Here is a 26,447-nt window from a genome sequence, read left to right as displayed (position 1 = left end):
AGACATGGCCAACATGCTCATGAGAAAATGCTCTGCATCACTTGCCATCAGGGAAATACAAATCAAAACCACAATGAGATACCACCTCACACCAGTGAGAATGGGGAAAATTAACAAGGCAGTAAACCACAAATGTTGGAGAGGATGTGGAGAAAAGGGAACCCCCTTACACTGTTAGTGGGAAGGTGAACTTGTAGAGCCACTCTGGAAAACTGTGTGGAGGTTCCTCAAAGAGTTAAAAATAGACCTGCCCTACGACCCAGCAATTGCACTATTGGGGATTTTCCCCAAAGATTCAGATGCAATGAAACGCCAGGACACCTGCACCCCAATGTTTCTAGCAGCAATGTCCACAATAGCCAAACTGTGGAAGGAGCCTCGGTGTCCATCGAAAGATGAATAGATAAAGAAGATGTGGTTTATGAATACAATGGAATATTACTCAGCCATTAGAAACGACAAATACCCACCATTTGCTTCAACATGGTCGGAACTGGAGGGTATTATGCTGAGTGAAGTAAGTCAATAGGAGAAGGAAAAACAGTGTATGTTCTCATTCATTTGGGGAATATAAATAATAGTGAAAGGGAATATAAGGGAAGGGAGAAGAAATGTGTGGGAAATATCAGAAAGGGAGACAGAATATAAATTAATTATTAATTAATTAATAATATAAATATAAATATAAATTAATAATATAATTATAATAATTAATAATTAATAATATAAATATAAATATAAATTGCTGGGAAACAAACTCGGGGTGATGGAAGGGGAGGAGTGTGGGGGGTGGGGGTGAATTGGTGATGGGCACTGAGGGGGGCACTTGACGGGATGAGCACTGGGCGTTATTCTCTATGTTGGTAAGTTAAACACCAATGAAAATAAATTTACTATAAAAATAAAATAAAATAAAGTCTATATATCATATGTTAAATGAGAAAGACATAATAGAGGGAAGAAAACAAAAAAACATATTCACAGAAAAAATAAGGAAATATGCGTGATAGCTACAGTCCTCATTTTTAACATCATGAGAATAAGAGCTGCTGTGTATACCTACCATGTTCAACTGCCAAATATATATTCTCTTCTGTCAGCTTGACCTAGAGTTTGTCCATACATTACCTGACAGGATTACTAAACCCTTAATCCCCAATCATCTCAATTTACTCATACATGGGTAGAAGGAAATTCTGTTCCATATATCCAGGTGTTTCTGGGTGGTGGAGAATGTGGTGAGATTCGTAAGTACCACATTTAAGTAGTGAATGAATATCATGCAGAACCCTCTGTGCACCAGGCTCACCTTCATTCTTGCTCAGAGAGCTAACTGTTGGACTATCCTCATGAGACCACAGGTGCAGGTTGAGAGAGAAAAGATAGGGGAGCACGATTGGGGACCATGAGCATTTGGAAACTACATCATGTGACATGCTGTGTCTTCAGGATCTCCTCAGACCCCATCTCTTCTATCTTTCAATGAAAGAGTATCACTGTGCATGACAAATATTATGGCTTAGTTATTCAAATAACACAATGATTTGTGTTTTTATGTTTATTTTTTGTATATTTGTATTGGAGTTCAATTTGCCAATATATACGATAACACCCAGTGCTCATCCTGTCAAGTGCTGTCAAGGGTCTTTTTGAGTCCACACAAATCTTAAGATTATTGGTTCCAACTCTCTGAAGAAAGTCCAGGGTATATTAGGTAAATAGGGATTGCGTTGAATGTGTAAAATGCCTTGGGGAGCATTGAGATTTTCACAATATGAATTCTTCCAATCCTTAAGCATGGAATAATTTTCCATGTCTGTGTGTCTTCTTCAACTTTTTTCAGAAGCGTTCTATTGTTTTTGGTTATAGATCCATTACCTTTTTTGTTAGGTTTATTCCTAGGTACCTTATGCTTTGGGTGCAATTGTAAATAGTATTTATTATTTCTCTTTCTTCAGTCTCATTGTTAGTGTATAGAAATGTCACTGATTTCTGAGCATTGATTTTGTATCCTGCTACACTGCCGAATTGTTGTAGGAGTTCTAGAAAACTTGGGGTGGAGTATGCAAGGAGAGACAGTTTGACTTCTCGTTGCCAGTTTGAATTCCTTTAATAACTTTTTGTTGCCTGATTGCTGAGGACAAGACTTTAGTACTATGTTGAATAGTAGTGGTGAGAGTGGACATCCTTGTCATGTTCCTGATCTTAGGGAAAAGTCTCCCAGTGTTTCCCCATTGAGAATGATATTTGCTGTGGGCTTTGCATAGATGACTTTTAAGATACTGAGGAATATTCCCTCTATCCCTACACTCTGAAGATTTTTTTGTTTTTTTTTTTTTTAATTTTTGTATATTTTATTGGAGTTTCATTTTCCAACATAGAGCATAACACTCGGTGCTCATCCTGTCAAGAGCCCCCCCAGTGCCCATCACCCAGTCACACCATCCCCCAGATCACCTCTCTTTCCACCACCCCTTGTTAGTTTCCCAGATTTAGAAGTCTCTCATGGTCTGTCACCTTCACTTATATTTCCCACTGGCTTTCTCTCCTTTCCCCTATAATGCCTTTCACTATTTTTATATTCCTCAAATGAATGAAACCAAATAATATTTCTGCTATTCTGAATGACATAATTCGTTCAGCATAATACCCTCCAGTTCCATCCACGTCGAAGCAAATGGTGGGTATTTGTCATTTCTACTGGCTGAGTAATATTCCATTGTATACATAGACCACATCTTCTTTATCTGTTCATCTTTCCACGAACATCTTTTCGAGGCTCCTTCCTCAGTGTGGCTATTGTGGACATTGCTGCTATAAACATTGGGTGTGCAGGTGTCTCTATCTCTCACTTCATTAGTATCTTTGGGGTAAGTCCCAGTAGTGCAATTGCTGGAATGTAGGGCAGGTCTATTTTTAACTCTTTGAGGAACCGCCACACAGTTTTCCCGAGTGGCTGCCCCAGTCCACATTCCCACCATCAGTGCAAGAGTGTTCCCCTTTCTCCACATCCACTCAAACATTTGTTGTTTCCTCAGGAATGGTTTATATATTGTGCCCAATGATTTCTCTGCATTCATGGAGAGGATTATATGGTTCTTGTTTTTTTCTCTTGTTCATGTTATCGATCATGTTGTTTGTTTTACGAATATTGAACCAATGTTGCATCACAGGGATAAATCCCATTTTGTCATGGAGAAAAATCCACTTAATATACTGTTGGAGCCTATTGGCTAATAAGTTGTTGAGAATTTTTACTTCCATGTTCAAACAAAATCCTAGAGGAGGACACAGGCAACACCCTTTTTGAACTTGCGACAGCAACTTCTTGCAATATACATCTATGAAGGCAAGAAAAACAAAAGCAAAAGTGAACTATTGGAACTTAATCAGGATAAAATGCTTCTGCAGCCAAAGAAACAGTCAACATAACTCAAAGACAACCTACAGAATGGGAGAAGATATTTGCAAATGACATTTAAGATAAAGGACTACTATCCAGATCTGTAAAAACTAATTAAACTCAACAGAAAAGAAACAAACAATCCAATCATGAAATGAGCAAAAGACACGAACAGGACAGTCCAGGTGGCTCAGCGGTTTATTTTTTTAATTTTTTTAATAATAAATTTATTTTTATTGGTGTTCAATTTGCCAACATATACGATAACACCCAGTGCTCATTCTGTCAAGTGCTGTCAAGGGTCTTTTTGAGTCCACACAAATCTTAAGATTATTGGCTCCAACTTCTGAAGAACGTCCAAGGTATTTTGATAGGGATTGCATTCAGCGTGTATATTGCCCTGGGTAGCATTGAGATTTTCACAATATTAATTCTTCCAATCCTTGAGTGTGGAATAATTTTCCATCTCTGTGTGTCTTCCTCAACTTTCTTCAGAAGTGTTCTATTGTTTTTAGGGCATAGATCCATTACCTTTTTTGTTAGGTTTATTCCTAGGTACCTTATGCTTTTGGGTGCAATTGTAAATGGTATTGATTATTTATCTTTCTTCAGTCTCATTGTTAGTGTATAGAAATGTCACTGATTTCTGGGCATTGATTTTTTAATCTTGCCACACTGCCGAATTGCTGTAGGAGTTCTGAAATCTTGGGGTGGAGTATGCAAAGAGAGACAGTTTGACTTCTTTGCCAGTTTGAATTCCTTTAATAACTTTTTGTTGCCTGATGGCTGAGGCTAGGACTTCTAGTACTATGTTGAAAAGCAGTGTGGTGACAGTGGACATCACTGTCGTGTTCCTGATCTTAGGGAAAAGTCTCCCAGTGTTTCCCCATTGAGAATGATATTTGCTTTGGGCTTTGGGTAGATGGCTTTTAAGATGCTGAGGAATGTTCCCTCTATCCCTACACTCTGAAGATATGTTTTTTTTATTTTGTATATTTTATTGAAGTTCAATTTGCCAACATATAGCATAACGCTCGGTGCTCATCCCGTCAAGAGCCCCCTCAGTGCCTGTCGCCCAGTCATCCCCAACCCGCTGACCACCTCCCTTTCCATCACCCCTTGTTAGTTTCCCAGAATTAGGAGTTTCTCATGGTCTGTCACTCTCACTGTTATTTCCCACTCATTTTCTCTCCTTTCCCCTCTAATCACTTTCACTATTTTTATATTCCCCAAATGAATGAAACCAAATAATATTTCTGCTTTTCTGATTGACATACTTCGTTCAGCATAATACCCTCAGGTCCATCTACGTTGAAGCAAATAGTGGGTATTCTTCATTTATAATGGCTGAGTAATATCCTATTGTATACAGATACCACATCTTTATCCATTCATCTTTTGATGGACACTGAAACTCCTTCCACAGTTTGGCTATTGTGGACATTGTTGCTATAAACATTGGGGTTCAGGTATCTCTATCTCCCACTTCATCTGTATCTTTGGGATAAGTCCCAGTAGTGCAAGTGCTGGGGGGTAGGGTAGCTCTATTTTTAACTCTTTGACGAACCTCCACACAGTTTTCCAGAGTGGCTGCTCCAGTTCACATTTCCACCAACAGTGCAAGAGCGTTCCCCTGTCTTCCTATCCACTCAAACATTTGTTATTTCCTCAGGATTGGATGATGTATTGTGTCAAATGATTTCTCTGCATCTATGAAGAGGATCATATGGTTCTTGTTTTTTTCTCTTGTTTCTGTTATCAATCATGTTGATTGTTTTACTAATATTGAACCAATGTTGCATCTTGGGGATAAATCCCATTTCGTCATGGAGAAAAATCCACTTAATATACTGTTGGAGCTTATTGGCTAATAATTTGTTGAGAATTTTTACTTCCATGTACAAACAAAATCCTAGGGGAGAACACAGGCAACACCCTTTCTGAATTTAGCCACACAACTTCTTGCAAGATACATCTATGAAGGCAAGGAAAATAAAACCATAAATGAACTATTGGCACTTAACCAGGATAAAATGCTTCTGCAGCAAAAGAAACAGTCAACAAAACTCAAAGACATCCTACAGAATGGGATACGATATTTGTAAATGACATTTCAGATGATGACTAGAGTCAAAGATCTGTAAAAACTAATTAAACCCAACAGAAAAGAAACAAACAATCCAATCATGAAATGAGCAAAAGACATGAACAGGACAGGCCAGGTGGCTCAGTGGTTTAGTGCCACTTTCACCACAAGGCGTGATCCTGGAGACCCAGGATCAAGTCCCACATCAGGCTCCCTGCATGGAACCTGCTTCTCCCTCTGCCTGTGTCTCTGCCTTTCTCCCTTGCCTCTCTGTGTTTCTAATGAATAAATAAATAAATCATCATTTTTAAAAAAGACATCAACAGAAATTTAACAGAGGAATACATACACATGGCCAACCAGCCATGAGAAAATGCTCCACATCCCTTGTCATCAGGGAGATACAAATCAAAACCACAATGAGATCCCACCCCACACCAGTGAGAATGGTGAACATTAACAAGACAGGAAACAACACATGTTGGAGAGGAAGTGGAGAACGGGGAACCCTCTTGCACTGTTGGGGATGTGAACTGGTGCAGCCACTCTGGAAAACTGTGTGGAGGTTCCTTAAAAGGTTAAAAATAGATCTGCCCTATGACCCAGCAATTGCACTGCAGGGGATTTACCCCAAATATACAGATTTTTGTGAAATGGCAGAACAGCTGCACCCCAATGTTCATAGCAAATATGTCCACAATAGCCAAACTGTGGAAGGAGCCTCGGTGTCCATCAAAAGATGATGGGTAAAGAAGATGTGGTCTATGTATGTAATGGAATATTACTCAGCCATTAGAAATGTCGAATACACCATGTGCTTCAATGTAGTTGGGACTGGAGGGCATTATGCTGAGTGAAGTAAGTCAATAAGAGATGGACAATCATCATATGGTTTCACTAATATGGGGAATATAAGAAATAGTGAAAGGGATTATAAGGGAATGGTGGGAAAATGAGTGGGAAATATCAGAGAGGGAGACAGAACACGAGAGTCTCCTAACTCTGGGTTACAAACAATGGGTAGTGGAAGGGGAAGTGGGTGGGAGGATGATGTGACTGGGAGACCGGCATTGAGAGGGGCAATTGATGGGATGAGCACTTGGTGTTTTACTATATGTTAGCAAATCAAACTCCAATAAAAATATACAAACATAACAAGCATAAAAAAAATCCAAGATCAGATTGCTTTATCTATGAATTCTACCAAATATCTTAAGAAGAATTAAGGCCAAAACATCTCAAAACCTTCCAATCAATGAAAATGGTACATGATCAAATTCATTTAAGGATTCCAGGATGACTCTGACACCAAAGCAAGTCAAGGACCCCACAGGAAGGGACTCATGCACAATATCTCAGATGCACATAAACACAAAAATCCTGGCATCCTGAATGCAACAGCACATGGAACGGATCATACAAGATGACCTAGGGAAAACCAGCCCTGGAATGCAAGGATCCTTCAATATGCCCAGATCATAAATGGGGCCCACTATAGTAACAGATTGAACAATTGGATGTACATCATCCTTTCCTTTGATGCCTACAACCATTTAACAAAATCCAATAGACTTTTATCTTCAAAACATCTTAACACTCAAGGCATAAGATGATTTTTGTCAACAAAATAGTGGTGATTTCCAAAAAAGCCACACCAACATCATATCTGACAGTGAAAAACTGAAGCCTGCCAGTCAAATCAATAGCCAGGCAAGGATGCTATTCCCAGCATGAGTATTCAACATGGTATCATGAAGGACAATAAACTTGACACCACAAACATGTCAGCTGGTCCCCTAGGTTACGTGAATAAGAGTCACCTGGTAACACCCAGAGGAGGCACACGGAGCCTCCTATATCTCCGTGATGGCAGGAAATAAATCACACATTGAATGTTCTTGTCTCTGTACCAGGAGGTGAGAATCATCCTCAGCACCGGAATAGGGAACTTAGGGCCCCGAAGGCTGGACCAATATCCCTTGTCATTTCCCTCACTAACTCACTGACCCAAACCCAAATCTCCTTAAATATCACCAAACCCAATGTCTTCTTGTCTAAGAGCTACAACAACTGCCTACTTTGGTCGTTTTCTGGGTGTAGTACCCTAGGTATCCCATACACTTGCAAAATGAAGTACATTTCCCCCTAGATATGTCTTATTTCTACTGAGTTGGTAGACCAGACAAAGAACCCAGGAGAAGAGAAGGAAAATCTTTCTGCCACAACAATGGGAGGATCTAGACAGGAAATTTAGGAAATGATAGAAGGGTACTTACATCAAAATAGAGGGAAAATTATTTTTTTCCATATGACATTATTTCTATAAGGTCAAACTCTACAAACTCCACAAACAAATTCTTAGACAAATGAATTATTTTAGGGAATCAAGAAATACAAGAAACATGGAAAATAAAGCCATGTTTCCACACACTAATGTGCAATCATGTAAAAGGAAATTAACAAAATAATCCCACTGACACTGGCATTAAAAATATTTAGGATTAAACATCAGGATGAAGGCAAAACACTGAATACAAAAATTACCTACATTGATGGGAGATTTTTATTTTTTTATTTATTATTTTCTTAATGAGAGGCTTTTCAAAAGACATAAAGAGATGAAAAGGAAAATCTGTTCACAGATTAGCAGACTTCATATAGTCACAAAAGATTACACACTGTTGCCTGCAGATGTAAAGCAATCCTTGTTAATAACACATAAAGGATCAAATCTAATTCTAGTTCTCATTGTATACTCAGATGATATGCAAACAGGGCCCTCTCTCCACTGATTAAACCAATGCATTCCCGATCCTGCAGCTGGGAGAGGAGCCCCAGCCCCAGGATCCCCAACTGACCCCATTCGGGGATCAGGGCAGAACACAGGCAACTCACCATGGAGTTTTTGCTCACGTGAGTTTAACTTGTGGCAATTTTAAAAGGTAATTCATGGAGAACAAGAGACCTTGAGTATGTGAGTGAAGGTGAGTGAGAGAAACAGGGGATGTGGGACAATATCCTGACCAGGATGTCTTGTGTCTGCAGGTGTCCACATGAGGTGCAGCTGATAGAGTCTTTGGGAGAACAGGCGAAGCCTGGGGGGTCCCCGAGACTCTCCTGTGTGGGCTCTGAATTCACCTTCAGTAGCTACAACATGAGCTGGGCTCACCAGGCTCCAGTGGGTTGCAGGTATTAGCAGTGGTGGAAGTAGCACAAGCTACACAGACGCTATGAAGGGTGAATTCACCATCTCCAGAGACAATGCCAAGAACACGCTGTATCTGCAGATGAACAGCCTGAGAGCCAAGGACATGGCCGTGTATTACTGTGCAGACACAGTGAGGGGATCTCAGTGTGAGCCCAGATACAAACCTCCCTGTAGAAGGGGATCAGGACCACCAGGGGGTGCGCACTCCTCACCAATTCTGTCTTGAAGGCCCAGGAGCAGGTGCAGATGGAGGTTCTGGGCAGGTTTCCTGTCAGGGCCTGGGCTTCCTCTCCAAGGAGCAGTTTCCCCCTGGTAGCCTCTATGAAAAAAGGAATTTGTGCTTAACTATGGAAGGCCTTATTTAGAAACTTAGTTTTTATAGGAAAACAACTACTTTATATGCACAAGAGACAGAGTTGCTTATACCTATTTAATATTTTGCCTGAATATGAATAATATACGAATAACTCCATGTACCTCATTTTCTTGTCAGATCAGCAATGCAAGAGAAGTGGGCAGGGGGATGGGGTGACATGGTGACAGGAACTAAGGGGGGCACCTGAAGGGTGGAGAACTGGGTGTTATACTATATTTTGGCAAATCTAACTCCAATAAGAAATATACATAAAAAAACAACCCAAGCACCAAAAAAAAATCTGACATCTGGATAAATGAGAACAATGATTAAAGAGAAGTAGAAAAATTTATGAAGTGATAATCAATTTGGATCAAGGAATTACCCAGACTCTCAAGTGCAAGGTCTCCTTTTACCAAGGACACCAGCTTGTTCAGAAGGTCAAGTGGACACTGTGTACTCAGAGACCAGAGGCTTCTACTGGATCCATGAGGTTCCTCAGGGCGAGAAGCTGGATTGGTGGACATTCCACCTGCAGGGAATAACTCATGGATCCTTCAGCTGCTGGCGTCATCTCACTGGGTGTGACTTCTACCATCCCTGTGGTGAAACCTAATGTCTAGGTGATGGGAGGAGGAGGTGGGGCCTTCAGGGAGCACTTAGGTCAGGAGGCTTAATCCCATTGTGGGACCTAGTCACTTATACACCAGGACTGGGAAAGCTCTCTCACCCCAGGCCCATGTGAGGTGACAGGGAATGGAGGCTTAGGACATGGGCATTTTCCAGTCATCATATCTTCCTGCAGCTGGACCTCAGATCCCTAGACTCAAGAACTGTGGGAATGAGTGTCTATTGTCTAATCCACTCCGTCCATGAAGTAGTTCCAGCAGGGGGCACAGGCTAAGACATTAGTGACACATGAACCCAAACACTGATGCTTTGGTGATTCCAGGAGTGATGACTGTGATGACCCTGAGGGATTTGAGTGCCATCATCTCCTTATGGAGTTGTATCATACTGACTACTGTGAGTTGTGTGCCTCAGCTACTTTTAGCATTTAACTTTTTACTTCATATGCAATCACGTTTGTAAAGGGTCTTTACACCATCCAGGTAACAGGACCTGGTGACGACAATATCTAACACCTCTGCCATCCTATCCCATAGTTTACACATTAATGTAGCTGAGAGTGCAGTTGTGTCAGGAAGTTAAGTCCACCCATCATAACAGCCAGTGTGGCAGCCCCAAATGAACTTAACATGAGAAGTGGCCCAGCTTTGTCCAAAATAAGAATGATTTGGGCATTTATCTCCTTTTCTCATACTTGCATATCCAGGACTTTAATCATGAGAGGATGAAGGAGAGGACGGAGCACCGAGGTTCCATAACACATTGGAGGCCCAGGACCTAGGTGGAGGTTTGATGAATGTGTAAGCAGGCTTTGGGGCAGAAGGTTGTTCTACCTGCGACACAACCCTCCCTCCTGACTGTGTCCAGAACCCTGGTCAGCTCTTTAAAGACATTCTCCACATGGGAGCAAGAGGATCCAGGGCTTATTGACTGAGATCCCAGAGAGAACATAGACGTCTCAAGGGGCACTGCAGACCCTGCTCCCAGGAAATCCCCAGGAACTTGGACTCACCTTCCCCTTTCCCAATTTCATAAAAAGTAACGTCACATGTGCACGGCCTCAGCTGGGAAATAGATGGTGCCCAGCCCTCATGTATTTGCCTTTTGGTCCTCCTCACCTAGGACTTACCAATTTTCTTCATTTCTTACATTTTCTTACATCACTTCCATGGATTCATGACGTCATGTACTCAACCTTCTGCACTGCGGTCCCTGCTGTCCTGAGAGCCAGGTACCATGGAAACTAGAGTAACACTTACAATCATCATAACACCTATGGTCAAGCCAAAAGGATCATTTACTCACCCAGGGCACATATGGTTCTTGGGAGGAACACTCTCAACTTAGTTTGAAAGGGTAGGGTCATTGTCCCCTTCCCACACGACAGGAGACACAGAGCCCCAACTACGCAGGCACTTCCATTGTTACTAGCTCCAAGATGAGCCCCCACCACCTTCCAGTCCCTAATTCCACATGGGAAGTACGAGGATAAGGGGGCATCTGTACATGTGCTTATATGCTCCGTCTAACCATCCTGGTTCTTCACCTTGATTTCTCCATCCTCTTTGCTCCTCATGGACAGGTCCCTGCATGTTCCCTGAAGATTTCATGAATTATAAATCTATTACAGGGAAGTAATTCATCCCTGTTGCACATTCTATCATTCTCTCTCCCTCCTCTGCTTATGCCCCTCACCTCCAAGCTTGAACACATATGTTAGTAGAGGAAAGAGTCTCAAAGCATTAAAACTAGCAAGCTCACGTTGTTTGACTTTCTATGTCTCAGAGAAATCCTGATATGATTAAGAGTTACTTATTGATTTTCCTGTTGATGTATCAATTCTGTATTCATTGATCCTTATCTGGACATTTTTTGTACTTTAATATTGGCAGGTACACACATAATTAGCAATGATGGACTACCCATTTAAACTTTGCACTGAGGTGAGGGGCTCAGCCTAAGGAAAGAGGTTACATTCCTGTTTCTCTGAACACCCACAGATTTCTGCTGGCAGAGCTGATCATTTCCTCTTGTCCCCAAGTATGGGACATGGTCCCTCAGTGGTGACATTTTCTCTCATGTTCCAGCTCCACTTGGAAGGCAAGGAAGCCCCCAATCCTGCACCCAGCTCTGCACCAGTTACAGAACACAGATTTCTCACTGTATGTCTTGTGTTCAAGGAATGATACTGGCCCTCTGGAGTCCCCTGTGTAGGTTCCAGGTGCGACCCAGTCCCTCTGAATCACAGGCATTTACTCATGAGAATATTTGATGCCCCTCTGTACACAGAACCAACACACCAGTGTCTCAAAAGGGATTAGAGTTGAGGGGCTATAGGATGCCAATCTGTCTGAAGAGGAGATTGAAGGGGTTCAGTGAAAAAGTGACACCATCCGAGGACAGGTCTCTCAAGATTCATACCGACCCCAGGTCCCTATGTCATGGACCTTGGACATTCCTTCCTTTTCATAGGGGTCTTGGCCAATACTTCTATCTAGTCGTGGTCTGTTGGCGTAACAGGAATGTCTATGAAGGTTCTGGCAGAAGCATAGATCCAGGAGGACCTGCTGCCTGAGGTGCAAGGAGCAGGTGTCAGGAAGAGGGCCAACCAGCAGGATGGAGTCCCATGAATGTACAGAAGCAGAGCTTTTGGGCAAAGAGTTGTCATGAGGAAGCTGTGGCGACTCTCAGAGAGCTGACCCCATTCACCTGCCCCTCTTCTGTCCCACCCACCAGGTAACCTGGAGCATCTCCTGAGTCACCTGACATGGTGCAGTTAGTTATGCTCCTCCCATTATCAGAGTCACCACTTCCACAATCATGGGGTCACCACGCCCTCAGCTGTAGGCCCGGGATGGTCAATGCATGATGTCTCCTGCCCCTCCTCTCCTCCAGGACTATGTTTACACTTGGTGGTGTCCACCCTAAACCACAGCAGTCAGCACAGCCCAGAGTCCCTGCACTGACCATGTCTCCTGTATGAAGGGGATGAAACGAGTGCCTGGCCGAGGTCGGAGGGGACACACACCTGAACACATTAATATGTTATTTGCACAGCCCAATTGAACAGGATTGTGAGAACAATCTGGACGATCATACACTGTGGTAGTGACCAGAATGCCCCCAGGCCCCGAAGCACTGCTCACCATGAAGAAGGCACATGGGAACCATAAACACACAACATCAAGCTCTAGTGTGGAGGTATTGCATCCAAACCAGAAGCAGATTCATCTCCTCCACTCTGGTTTTTATGTGCAGCTCTACTCTTCTTGAAACTTGACATACACATGAGCCCATCTGCACAGCTGAGACAGGAACTGATCTCCAAGAGGGAAACCCCCACTTCAGAGATCCTCCCCCATCACTCAGGTAGAGGACACTGATCCCACATTCAGCAGTCCAGGAGCCCTCTTTCTGCATTATACCATTTATTTGCATCTGGGGAGCCTTCCTTGTCCAGTGACGTCCATGACCTCAAATCGGGGCCCTGGCTGTTCCTCTGGCAAAGGGGATGCCCACAGCATTGATGTTTACTGAGACCTCCCTGTGGGTATGCAGCACAGTGCTGGAAGCAATGACATGGTGTGTCAGCCTGGGAATTATCATCTGAGGGGCAGGGCTGGGCTCTCGTATCCACAGACTTGCAGGACCCCAGGCATTGGGAGGACAGACAAACCCAACATGCACACACTTCCCTATGTCTGCTTGAATCATATTTTCTTTAGTTGTGTTGACTTGAAACAATCCACACAACCAGGCTCAGGGTCCAGGTGGAGGACACTGCCCATGAGCTGGATGCAGGGAAGAAGGGCACAATGGGATCCTGACTCCAAATATCAGCTACAGTGTGTGTGTGTGTGTGTGTGTGTGTGTGTGTGTGTGTGTGTCTTATTGGACAGTGGAGTTGCAGTGCCCTGTGAGCTGCATGTGTCTCCATGAGAAGATAGATGTGACCTTGAGGAACCTAAAGAAGATAAGGGGCTCCCCAAAGCCCTGACAGTTCCTGGCCTCATGGTGAGTGTGGACTGTGAGTGCATCTGGGGCTACAGGGAAGTGTCTCCACCAGAAGTTCAGAGATCCCTTGCTTGGGGTCTCCCTGCAGACTGTGCATAGCTAGGAACCCAGATCACTATTGCAGGACATGTTATCTGAGAACATGGTGTTATGGGAGGAACTCTCTGAAGGCACAACACACCCATTTTGGGGGCAGAAAGATTTCCCTCATTCCCTTTTAGGTTCTTAGGATGGGTTAAAAATTACTTGGACGTAAGCCAAACAGGAGAAAAATAGTATTAATCTTGCATGTATAGCAGCTTGTAAAATATAAAGAAACAGAAATGTGAGCAAAGTAGAAAGGACTTACATCTATATAAAGGGTGGGGATTTGATGGCATGACAACAGATAGAAATGTGGGTTTGTTACTCCTTACTGGAGAAGTAATGTTTGGATTACAGCTTTTTGTACCTAAAATCCTATTTCTTGTGGTAATAAAATGTTTCTTCCTGGATCAGGGAGGAAGACTTTCCTTCTGGAGACTTGATTTCACCTCAGAGGTCTAGACTGTCAGTATATATCTGCATTGGTTCTTTCCTGAGGAGTATAAATTCCAGGAACAGATTTGGGGTGTCATGTTCTGCACCAATTCACAATGTACTACTGGAGTAGAGACACTGCAGTAAATACCCTTTGAGCCCAGACGGGGTCCTCCAAGCAGAATTAGGGTCTGGGCTACAGGGGGCGCTCGGGACCACGCAGCACAAGGCTGCTGCCCCAGGAGCAGGTGCACAGGGATCTGGGGAAGGCTTCCTCGGAGAAGTTGGGGTTGCCTTGTTTGAAGAACTACCTAAAATGCAGGTAGGAGAGGGAGTGCTACAGTGTGTGTAATGTTTTTTTATATAAAATATTTCCATAAATAATACCTAAATTAAAATTTATAGATGGACAAAATACAGAAATATGTGATTACTAACAGTTGACTCTAGCAATAACTACATGAATTGATATTTAAATTTCAATTCATGTATTGTACTCATTTTATTAGAATATCCCTTAGTCAAAATCATTATCTGCCTGTCTTACAAACATGATGATATCACCCTCAGATCACATCTGCACTTGCCTGTCTGCAAGGTTTAGACTTTCTCCCAGGATGAGCAGAAACTGTCTTCCTCCAAGTGAGTCCAAGCCCCAGATGTCTCTTCCTTCTTCGATCATGAGGTTTCTCCAGGATCTCATGGCTGCTCACTATCCTCAACCAGCTCTGGTCCCAAACATACAAGATGATGCTTAATTCATAGCAATTTGCTTCTCAGGACTTTATAGGATGGCATCTATCTGAAATTACTTTACCCCACAAGAGGTAGTAGCATGAATTTTTAAGGGTTCTCTTGAGGAACTGGACCCATAGCATGTTGGCTCCCATGACTTAATAGGCTGAGAGGTCCTTGATCTACATTCATGAGGTGGGGACCCAGGGAAGCCAGTGGAGTAATTCTCGTCTGACTCTGAAGTAATCTCTCATTAGAGAATTTGGAGACGTGCATGTGTAAATGTCTCCAAGGCAGGAGGACATGAATGTTTCAAATCAAACCTCCAGGCAGGAAGAATGATGGAACTCTTCATCCTTCTGCTATTTATTCTATTCAGAACAACTCAGGCATCCCTTTTTCTTTTTCTTTTTTTCTGAAGATTTTATTTATTTTTTCATGAGAGATACAGATACAGTCACAGAGACGGGGCAGTGAGAGAAGCAGGGTTCATGCAGGGAGCTCAATGTAAGACTTGAACCTGAGACTTCAGGATGACCTGAGCTGAAGGCAGATGCTCAACCACTGAGCCACCCAGGCATCCTGAGTGTCTGTTGTTTAAATCCACCCAGTTCTTGTACAATGTTACAGCAGCCAGAACAGGGTACGACTCCAGTGACACATGGATCCAAGTAATGGTGCTCTGGCATTTCCACAAGTTGTGTCTCTGTTGACCTTCAGGGATTTGACTGGTATCAACTCCTTCCAGAGTTGTGATATACTGACTGCGGGGAGGTGTGTGCCTCACCACTGGGAACAATGTTGGTCCCCCATGTCCCCAACCTAAAACCTACCTGTGTCTGTCACTCTCCCTCCATAGACGAGGGGGTTTTCCAATGGTGAGCTCATTACTAGAAATCCAGAAACACCTACAATAACTATTTATTCTTTATATATATATGTTTATATGCAGTCATTATCTAGAGTGTTTCTACACCATCCTGGTGGCATGACCTGGTGTTGACAGTATCTTTCAGCTCTTCCATCCTATCCATAGTTTACACGTGAAGTCACTGGTGGAGATACTGTTTCAGGAAGTAAAAATCACTCATAGAAAGTGAGTCTCTTGATGGCAAGAAATAAACCTCTGGTGGGAACGACCCCTTCTCTGTATCAGGAAGGGAAAATTATTCTCAGAATCAGTAGGGAATGTAGGGCACAGAAGACTCTGCAAACAACCCTTGTCGTTCTTCACTCATTAAGTGACCTAAACCCAAATCCCGGACTTTAATATGTACAAACGCAATGTCGTATTGTCTAACAGACAGAAGGGCTGCCTCATCAATCATTGTCTGGGTGTCATATTTTACATAGCTCATGCACGTGGAAAATGAAATGCATCTCTCCTTAGATATGTCTTATATCTACTGATTTATTAGATGAGAAAAGGAAACCAGAAAAATGGAAATCTTTCTGCTACAACAGGTTGAAGACATACTGAGGGAAATTAGGCAATTAAAAAATTAATCAGGAGAGGGAAGAAAAGTTATTTATTTCCATATGACATGATCTGCTAAAGAGGCAATGTCTACAAATTCCACAATATTTAGGAATTAATTAATGATATCAGGGAATGTTAAGGATATAAAATAAGCAAATACAGCTATGATTCCAAATACTAAGAAAAATTATCTATATAAAATTCACAAAAAATATGACTTTAGCTAGCATCAAAAAATATTTAGGATTAAATTTCAATAGGAGATAAAATACCATATTAAAAATGATGTATTTTGACGAAAGGCTTTTTTTTTAAGGAAACAGAAATGAAAAGGTTACTATGCTCACAGATGAGAACATCGTATTTCCACAGTGACATCTGCAAAAAGTGATCAACAAAGGTAATGCAATCCTTGCTATTAACTTGTTAAAATCGTGTTGTAGTCAGAAGCTGAATATATACTCACAGTACATGCAAATAGGGCCCTCCCCCCGCTGATTAAACCAGCCCATCCCTGACCCTGCAGCTGGGAGAGGAGCCCCAGCCCCAGGATCCCCAGGTGACCTCATTCAGAGATCAGGACTGAACACACACAACTCACCATGGAGTCTGTGCTCAGCTGGGTTTTCCTTGTCACTATTTTAAAAGCCAATTCATGAAGAACAAGATACCTTAATATGGGAGTGGAGGTGAGTGACAGAAACAGGGGATGTGGGACAGAATCCTGACCAGGATGTCTTCTATCTGCAGGTGTCCAAAATGAAGCGCAGCTCGTGGAGTCTGGGGGAGACCTGGTGAAGCCTGGGGGGTCCCTTAGACTCTCCTGTGTGGCCTCTGGATTCACCTTCAGTAGCTATGCCATGAGCTGGTTCCGCCAGGGTCCAGGGAAGGGGCTGCAGTGGGTCGCATACATTAACAGTGGTGGAAGGAGCACAAGCTACACAGACACTGTGAAGGGCCAATTCACTGTCTCCAGAGACAACGCGAAGAACACGCTTTCAGATGGACAGCCTGAGAGGACATGGCCATGTATTACTGTTTGGGTGACACAGTGAGGGGACCTCAGTGTGAGCCCAGCCACAAAACCACCCTGTAGAAGGGGATCGGGACCACCAGGGGGTGGGCACTCCTCACTACTTCAGTAATTGAAGTTGCAGGAGCAGGTGCAGATGAAGGTTCTGGGCAGGTTTCCTGTCAGTGTCTGGGGCTTCCTCCTCATGGAGCTGGTTCCCTAGGGTGTCTTTCTAGACCCATGATTCAGTGTCTCCTTATAAACTTTCTATTTTTTTTAAACTCTCTAATTTTTAATATTTGTTTTATATACACTATTGTTTACATGCGCTCAAGACAAATCTCCTTATACTTCTCTCTACTGTCCTTACACATCATTTAATGACACATATTTCAATGCACCTCAACTTCTCCTTTAGGAGTTCCACCTTTATACACATTTATTAGAGAACCACCCTGCTCAGCGTGCAAGGTTGGTAGAAGCAGCATGAACCAAATGATGGACAGGAAGCTATAGACAGATCAGGAGTAGAAAGCAAGAATGGGAACTTCTGGAGGCATCACTATAATGAACCAACCTACTAGCATTTATGCTAGTGATAATGTGGAAAAGCAGTGGAAACTCCCCAAGGGTGTTGTTAGGATGTGGAATCCAGAGGTCACGCACAAATGCACACATGCAAATGCACACACACAAACGCACACACAGAGACGCACTCATGAGACTATAAATCATTATCATATTTACTGAGTCTGTTTAGAGCAGGGCAGGCCTCATAGGAAGTCCTAAAATCTTGGAGGGAATAACGAAGGACACTGACTCAGGGTATGTGTTGTGGGTCAGTGGTGGGGACGTGGTCCTGCTCCAGGAGGAGCTTGTGTTGAGTCAGTGTCCCCCCTGCATCAAAAGCAGAACAACCTATGGTTTTTGGTTGGATGAACCATATTTGTGGAGCAGGAGAATAGGGATGAATGGATGTCTAGGATCTATCAGGTACATTCAAAATATAGTGTAAGGAATCATTCCACTAAACAAGTACGAAAACTGGTAGAACAATAGAGAGAAATGTTTGTTTTAAGTATGAAAAAGTCAGAATTAGAGGGAGGTGAGATGAATGTTTCTTCGAAGCCACACAGTATAAAGTGATTATAGAAACAGTTCAAGGATAACCCAGAGTCTCAGGTGGAAACTGTCCTCTCCCCAAGGTCACTAGCAGGTTGTGAATGTCAAGTGTGCGCTGTGTGTGCACAGACACCAGAAGCTTCTACTGGATCCATGAGGATCCTCAGGGCAAGGAACTGGATTGGAGGACCTTCCACTTGCAGGGAATAACTCATGGATCCTTTGGGTGCTGATGTCAGCTCATTGTGTGTGACCTCTACCATCCCAGTGTTCGAACCTAATGCCCATGTGAAGAGAGGAGGAGGTGGGGCCTTAGGAGAGCACTTAGGTCAAGAGGTACAGCCTTATGATGGGATAAGTGGGAGTTCTCTGTGCTTCTTGTATTTTTACATCTGTGTCCTTCCTGAGATTAGGGAACTTTCCAGTTTTAATCAAATAATTTTTTCCTGCCTCTTCATCTAATGGGACTCCTATCATACGAATATTATTATGACATCATGATTAACTGAGTTCCCTATGTCTGTCATTGTTGTCTTTACCTTTATTTCCTCTTCAGTCATTATTTTCAATAATTTTATCTTGTCTAAACTGCCTCACTCCTGTGATTTATCCAACCCCATTTTTATACACTTCACTGGGAATTAAATATTCATTATAGAATTCTTAATATGGCGTGATGCAATTTTGCTTCATTCATCTAGAATAATAGCAATGTCTATTGTCTTCTTTTCATTTGCCCACCTAGTATTCTTTAAATCACTGTTTCAATTCCACTTTAGGGATGCTTGGATGGCTCAGTGGTTGGGCATCTGACTTTGACTCAGGGTGTCATCCAGTAGTGGGATGGAGGCTGCTCCAGGGTTCCTGCATGGAGGGTACTTCTCCTTCTGCCTGTGTCTCTGCTTCTCTATCTCTTAATCTTTCATGAATAAATAAATAAAATATTTAACAAAATAAATAAATTCCACGATAGAGCATTTATTTCTTTCTCTAATGATTAAATTCCTGAACTGAGAGATGGGAATGCTCTATATTTTTCTATGGTAAATTTGTCTATCATTTAATTTTTCCCTGTTTTTTTTCTGGCAAAGTGAGTTTTTTGGAGAGATAGCAGAGGAATTACAATTAGCGACATGCACAGTATAGTGAAGAAATTTTGAAGAGACCAAAGAAGAAAGTTTGAAGAGGTGAAAAGAAGATCAGTTTTAATAAGGTTTTAGGAGGAAATAAGGACATGTTATTTAAAAAAAGAGTTCATTGAAAAAGGACAAGTATTTCAAATTGTGCTTGTTTCTCATTGGCTGATAGCAGTGCTTAGTGAGCAGTTGCTGAGACAGGGAGGATTTCCATCTTTTTCTTTTTTGTATATTTTTTATTGGAGCTTAATATGCCAACATATAGCATAACACCCATTGCTCTATACCACCAAGTGTCCCCCTCAGTGCCCAACACTCAGACACCCATCCCCACACCCACCTCCCCTTCCACTACCCCTTGCTCATTTCCTTGAGTTAGCAGTCTCTCATGTTCTCTCTACCTCTCTGATTTTTCCCATCCATTTTTATTTCTTTCTCCAACAATCCCTTTCATTATTATTTTTTTTCTTTTTTTTTTAATTAATTTTTATTAGTGTTCAATTTACCAACATACAGAAAAACACCCAGTGCTCATCCCGTCAAGTGTCCACCTCAGTGCCCGTCACCCATTCCCCTCCAACACCCGCCCTCCTCCCCCTCCACCACCCCTAGTTCGTTTCCCCGAGTTAACAAAACTAAAAGACAACCTACAGAATGGGAGAAGATATTTGCAAATGACGTATCAGATAAAGGGCTAGTTTCCAAAACCTTTCATTATTTTTTTATATTCACCCTCTGAATGAAACCATATGATGATTGTCCTTCTCCGATTGACTTACTTCACTCAGCATAATAACCTCCAGTTCCATCCATGTTGAAGCAAATGGTGGGTATTTCTCATTTCTAATGGCTGAGGAATATTCCATTTTATACACAAACCACATCTTCTTTATCCATTCATCTTTCGATGGACACTGAGGCTCCTTCCACAGTCTGGCTATTGTGGACATTGCTGCTATGAATATCGGGGTGCAGGTGTCCCAGCGTTTCACTGCATCTGTATCTTTGGGGTAAATCCCCAACAATGCAATTACTGGGTTGTAGGGCAGACCTATTTTAACTCTTTGAGGAACCTCCACACAGTTTTCCAGAGTGTCTACAACATTTCACATTCCCACCAACAGTGCAAAAGGGTTCCCTTTTCTCCACATCCTCGGCAACATTTGTGCTTTCCTGCCTTGTTAATTTTCCCCATTCTCACTGGTGTGAGGTGGGATCTCATTGTGGTTTTGATTTGTATTTCCCTCATGGCAAGTGATGCGGAGCATTTTCCCATGTGCTTCTTGGCCATATCTATGTTTTCCTCTGTGAGATTTCTGTTCATGTCTTTCATCCATTTCATGTTTGGATTGTTCGTTTCTATGGCGTTGAGTTTAATAAGTTCTTTATGGATCTTGGATGCTAGCCCTTGATCGGATAGGTCATTTGCAAATATCTTCTCCCATTCTGTAGGTTGTTTTCTAGTCTTGTTGACTGTTTCTTTTGCTGTGAAGAAGATTTTCATCTTGAAGATGGCAGAATAATTCATTTTAGCTTTTGTTTCTCTTGCCTTCATGGATATATCTTGCAAGAAGTGGCTGAGGCCAAGGTTGAAAGGGGTGTTGCCTGAGTTCTCCTCTAGGATTTTGATGGAATCTTGTCTCACATTTAGATCTTTCATCCATTTTGAGTTTATCTTTGTGTATGGTGAAAGAGAATGGTCTAGTTTCATTCTTCTGCATGTGGCTGTCCATTCTTCACAGCACCATTTATTAAAGAGACTTTTTTCCAGTGGATAGTCTTTCCAGCTTTGTCGAATATTAGTTGACCATGGAGTAGAGAGTCCACTTCTGGATTCTCTATTCTGTTCCATTGATCTATGTGTCTGTTTTTCTGCCAGTACCACACCGTCTTGGTGACCACAGCTTTGTGGTAAAACCTGAAATCTGGCATTGTGATGCCCCCAGATATGGTTTTCTTTTTTAGTATTTCCCAGGATATTCGGGGTTTTTACTCATTCCACACAAATCTTAAGATGCTTTGTTTCCACTCTCTAAAGAAAGTCCATGGTATTTTGATAGGGATTGCATTAAATGTGTAAAATTGCTGGGTAACATTGACATTTTAACGATACTAATTCTTCCAATCAATGAGTAAGTTATATATTTCCATCTCTTTGTGTCTTCCTCAATTTCTTTCAGAAGTCTTCTGTAGTTCTTAGGTTATAGATCCTTTACCTCTTTGTTTAGGTTTATTCCTAGGTATCCTATGCTTTTGCGTGCAATTTTAAATGGGATTGACTCCTTAATTTCTCTTTCTTCAGGCTCATTGTTAGTGTATAGAAATGCCACTGATTTCTGTGCATTGATTTTGTATCCTGCCACACTGCAAAAGTGCTGTATGAGTTCTATCAATCTTCGGATGGAGTCTTTTGGGTTTTCTACGTACAGTATCACGTCATCTATGGTGAGGGATTGTTTGACGTCTTCTTTGCCAATATGAATGCCTTTTGTTTCTTTTTGTTGACTGATTGCTGGGGCAAGGACTTCAAGTACTATGTTGAATAGCCATCGTGTCAGTGGTCATCCCTGACTTGTTCCCAATCTTAGGGGAAAGGCTCCCAGTGTTTCCCCACTAAGAATTATATTTGCTGTGGGCCTTTCATAGATGGCTTTTAAGAAGCTGAGGAATGTTCCCTCTATCCCTACATTCTGAATAGTTTTGACCAGGAATGGATGCTGTATTTTGTCAAATGCTTTCATGCACCTTTTAAGAGGATCATATGGTTCTTGTTTTTTTCTCTTGTTGATATGATGTCTCCCATGGATTGCTTTACAAGTGCTGAGCCAGCCTTGCATCCCGGGGGAAAATCCTACGTGGTCACGGTGAATGCAGTGTTGGATCCTATTGGCTAATAGATTGGTGACAATCTTTGCATCTGTGTTCATCAGGGATATTGGTATATAACTGTCCTTTGTGGTGGGTTCTTTGTCTGATTTTGGAATTAAGGTGATGCTGGCCCCATAGAACGTGTTTGGCAGTTTTCCATCTCTTTCTATCTTTCTGAAAAGCTTTAATATAATAGTTATGGTTTTTTCTTTAAACGTTTGATAGACGTCCCTGAGAAGCCATCTGGCCCTGGACTTTTATGTTTTGGGAGATTATTGATGACTGCTTCATTTTCCTCCCTGGTTATCGGCCCATTCAGGTATTCTATTTCTTCCTCTTCCAGGTTTGGTAGTTTGTGTTTTTCCAGAAATGCATCTATTTTTTCTTTTTTTTTCTTTTATTTTTTTTTGCATCTATTTTTTCTTGATTCCCTAATTTATTTGTTTATATCTGCTCATAAGTTTTTAAGATCATTTTTATTTCCTTGATATTGGTGGTGCTCTTTTCTCACTGACAATTTTGTTAATTTGAGAATTTTCTTTCTTCTTTGTAATAAGGCTGGCTAACAATTTATTTATCTTAAAAATTCTTTCAAAGAACCAACTCCTAGTTTATCTGATCTGTTTCACAGTACGTCTGGTCTCTATTTCATTGAATCTCACACCAAATTCATAGGCTTTCAGGATTATTTGATAATTATACAGGTAAGCTGATAGTTGACAGTATCTAGGTGACAGGTGACTTGGGGACCCTAATATTGCACCATCTTGTCCCACCTTCCAATGACAGATATTCTAAGGACAACATCTCAAAAGAAACAAGAGCTTTTAATTATACACTGGACCATATGGATATCAGAGACATTTACAGAATTTTACATCTGAACACAACTGAATACACTTTCTTCTCAAGAGCACATGGAATTTTCTCCAGAATGGATCACATACTTGATCACATATCAAGTCTTAACCTATACTGAAGTTTGGATTGTCCGCTATATATTTTTAGACCATTATGCTTTGAAACTAAAACTAAATCACAAGAAGAAATTTGCAAGAAGTAACTGTGGCCAAGTTCAAAAAGGGTGTTGCCTGTATTCTCCTCTAGGATTTTGACTGAATCTTGTCTTTTGCAAGATACATCCACGAAGGCAAAAGAAACAAAAGCAAAAATGAACTTTTGGGACTTCATCAAGATAAGAAGCTTTTGCACAACAAAGAATACAGTCAACAAAACTCAAAGACAACCTACAGAATGGGAGACAATATTTTCAAATGACATATCAGATAAAGGGCTAGTTTCCAAGATCTATAAAGAACTTATTAAACTCAACAGAAAAGAAACAAACAATCCAATCATGAAATGGGCAAACGATATGAACAGAAATCTCACAGAGGAAGACATAGACATGGACAACAAGCACATGAGGAAATGCTCCGCATCACCTGCCATCAGAGAAATACAAACCAAAAACACCATGAGATCCCAACTCACAGCAGTGAAAATGGGGAAATTTAATAATGCAGGAAACTACAAATGGTGGAGAGGATGTGGAGAAAGAGGAACACTCCTGCACTGTTGGTGGGAACGTGAACTGTAGCAGGCACTCTGGAAAACTGTGTGGAGGTTCCTCAAAGAGTTAAAAATAGATCTGCCTTCCTGGTAATTTATGGAAAAACCCACATCCAACACCATATTTAACAGTGAAATGCTGAACACTTCCTGTCAAGTCAAGAGCCACACAAGGATGCTTATTTCTACCATGAGTATTCATCTTGGTACCACGAAGGAGAAGAAACTGTGACACCGCAAATACATCAGCTGGTCCCTTGGGTTGTTGTGAACTAATGTCACTTGGGAATCAACCAGTGGAGAGACAGGCTGGGCCTCCTATTTCCCCTTGATCACAAGAAATAAATCTACATGGGCATTTTCCCATCCCTATACCTGGATGGCAGAATCATCCTTAGCACCAGAATAAGGACCTTAGGACCCGGAAGGCAAACAACCCTTGTCAGTCCCTCACTAATTCAATGACTCAAGCCAATATCCTGACTTTATATCTACACAAACCCAATGTTTTTTGTCGAAGTGACACAAGGGGTACATAATTTGGTCACTGTCTGGGTGTTGTATTCTAGGGAGCTCATGCACTTCCAAAATGAAATACATTTCACCTTAGATCAGTTTTCTGTCTACCGAGTAATTAGACCAAAGAACCTACAAGAAACGAAGGAAAATCTTTTTGCTCCAATGACTGGAAGATCAAACCAATAAATTCGGCAATAATAAAATAAATTATATTTAAATCCGTAGACAAGGCAAAAATTCTTTTTCCACATGACATGATCTGCAGGAGAGGCAAACCCTTAAAACTCCACAAACTGTTAAAATTAATTATTTCAGGGAAACTTCAGGGTATAAAAACAACATGTGAAATAAAGCTATGTTTCCACACACTAACAACAAATTATCTAAAAGAATCAGAAAGGGAGACAGAGCATGAAAGACTCCTAACTCTGGGAAACAAACCAGGGGTGGTGGAAGGGGAGATGGGTGGGGGGTGGGGGTGACTGGGTGACAGGCACTGAGATGGGCACTTGACGGCATGAGCACTGGGTTTATTCTATATGTTGGCAAATTGAACACCAATAAAAAATAAATTTATAATAAAAAAGAGAAAAGAAAATTAACAAAATATTCCTTTCACACTGGCAAAAAATTAAAATAATTAGTATTAAATATCCATAGGAGGTAACATGCTATATACTACAAATTACCTAAATTGCTGAATGGATTTTAATAAGACATTGAGAGATGCAAAGCTAATTCTGTTCACATGTTAGAACACTTCATATCGTTACATGGCATTACAGAAATTTGACCTCAAATGTAATGCAATCATGTTTATGAAACTTGTAAAAAATCTCATCTAAGTCTGGAGCTAACTATATACTCAGATGACATGCAAATAGGGCCTTCCCTCCACTGATTAAACCAGCCCATCCCTGAACCTGCAGCTGGGAGAGGAGCCCAGACCCCAGCATCCCCAGGGGACCCCATTCAGCGATCAGGACAGAACACACACAACTCACCATGGAGTCTGTGCTCCACTGGGTTTTCCTTGTTGCTATTTTAAAAGGTAATTCATGGAGAACACGGGACCTTGAGTCTGTGAGTGGAGGTGAGTGAGAGATACAGGGGATGTGGAACCATTTCCTGACCAGGATGTCTTGTGTCTGCAGGTGTCCAGGGTGAGGTGCAGCTGGTGGAGTCTGGGGGAGACCTGGTGAAGCCTGGGGGGTCCCTGAGACTCTCCTGTGTAGCCTCTGGATTCACTTTCAGTAGTTACTGGATAAGCTGGGTCCGCCAGGCTCCAGGGAAAGGGCTGCAGTGGGTCTCAGTCATTAACAAAGATGGAAGTACCACATACCATGCAGATGCTGTGAAGGGCCGATTCACCACCTCCAGAGACAAGAACACACTGTACCTGCAGATGAACAGCCTGAGAGCTGAGGACACAGCCATGTATTACTGTGCACACACCGTGAGGGGACCTCAGTGTGAGCTCAGACAGAAACCTCCTTGTAGAAGGGGATCAGGGCCACTAGGAGGTGCACACTCCTGACTAGTTGTCACTTGAAGGGCCAGGAGCAGGTGCAGATGGAGGTTACGGGCTGGTTTGCTGCCAGGGTCTGGGCTTCCTCTCCTTTGAGCAGTATTCTCCAAGGAGTCATATGGACACATTTTCCTGGTCTTATCTATTGAGTCTCAGTTAGAAATATTATTTTCATATGAAAAACAATATGACATGTATAAAGGACAAAGTTGCTGACACTTGTTTGTTACTCTCCCTACATGCAAAAAAAATTGCAATCT

At 41.8% G+C, this 26,447-nt stretch overlaps 1 gene segment (V, D, J or C); it reads left to right on the top strand.

Moving 5' to 3' along the window:
- LOC140599269 (immunoglobulin heavy variable 3-74-like) overlaps positions 1-26,196 on the top strand; it is a 44,382-nt gene extending 18,186 nt beyond the window's left edge. Inside the window, 1 exon segment of the V gene segment in view lies at positions 25,895-26,196. Within this exon segment, the coding sequence occupies positions 25,895-26,196 (302 nt within the window).
- Positions 26,197-26,447: the final 251 nt, after the last annotated feature.

The sequence above is a fragment of the Vulpes vulpes genome, chromosome 6 (genome assembly GCF_048418805.1).
Source record: "Vulpes vulpes isolate BD-2025 chromosome 6, VulVul3, whole genome shotgun sequence".
Taxonomy (NCBI): Eukaryota; Metazoa; Chordata; class Mammalia; order Carnivora; family Canidae; genus Vulpes; species Vulpes vulpes.
Note: the sequence above shows the minus strand (reverse complement) of the source record. Positions and strands in the feature narration are given on the sequence as shown.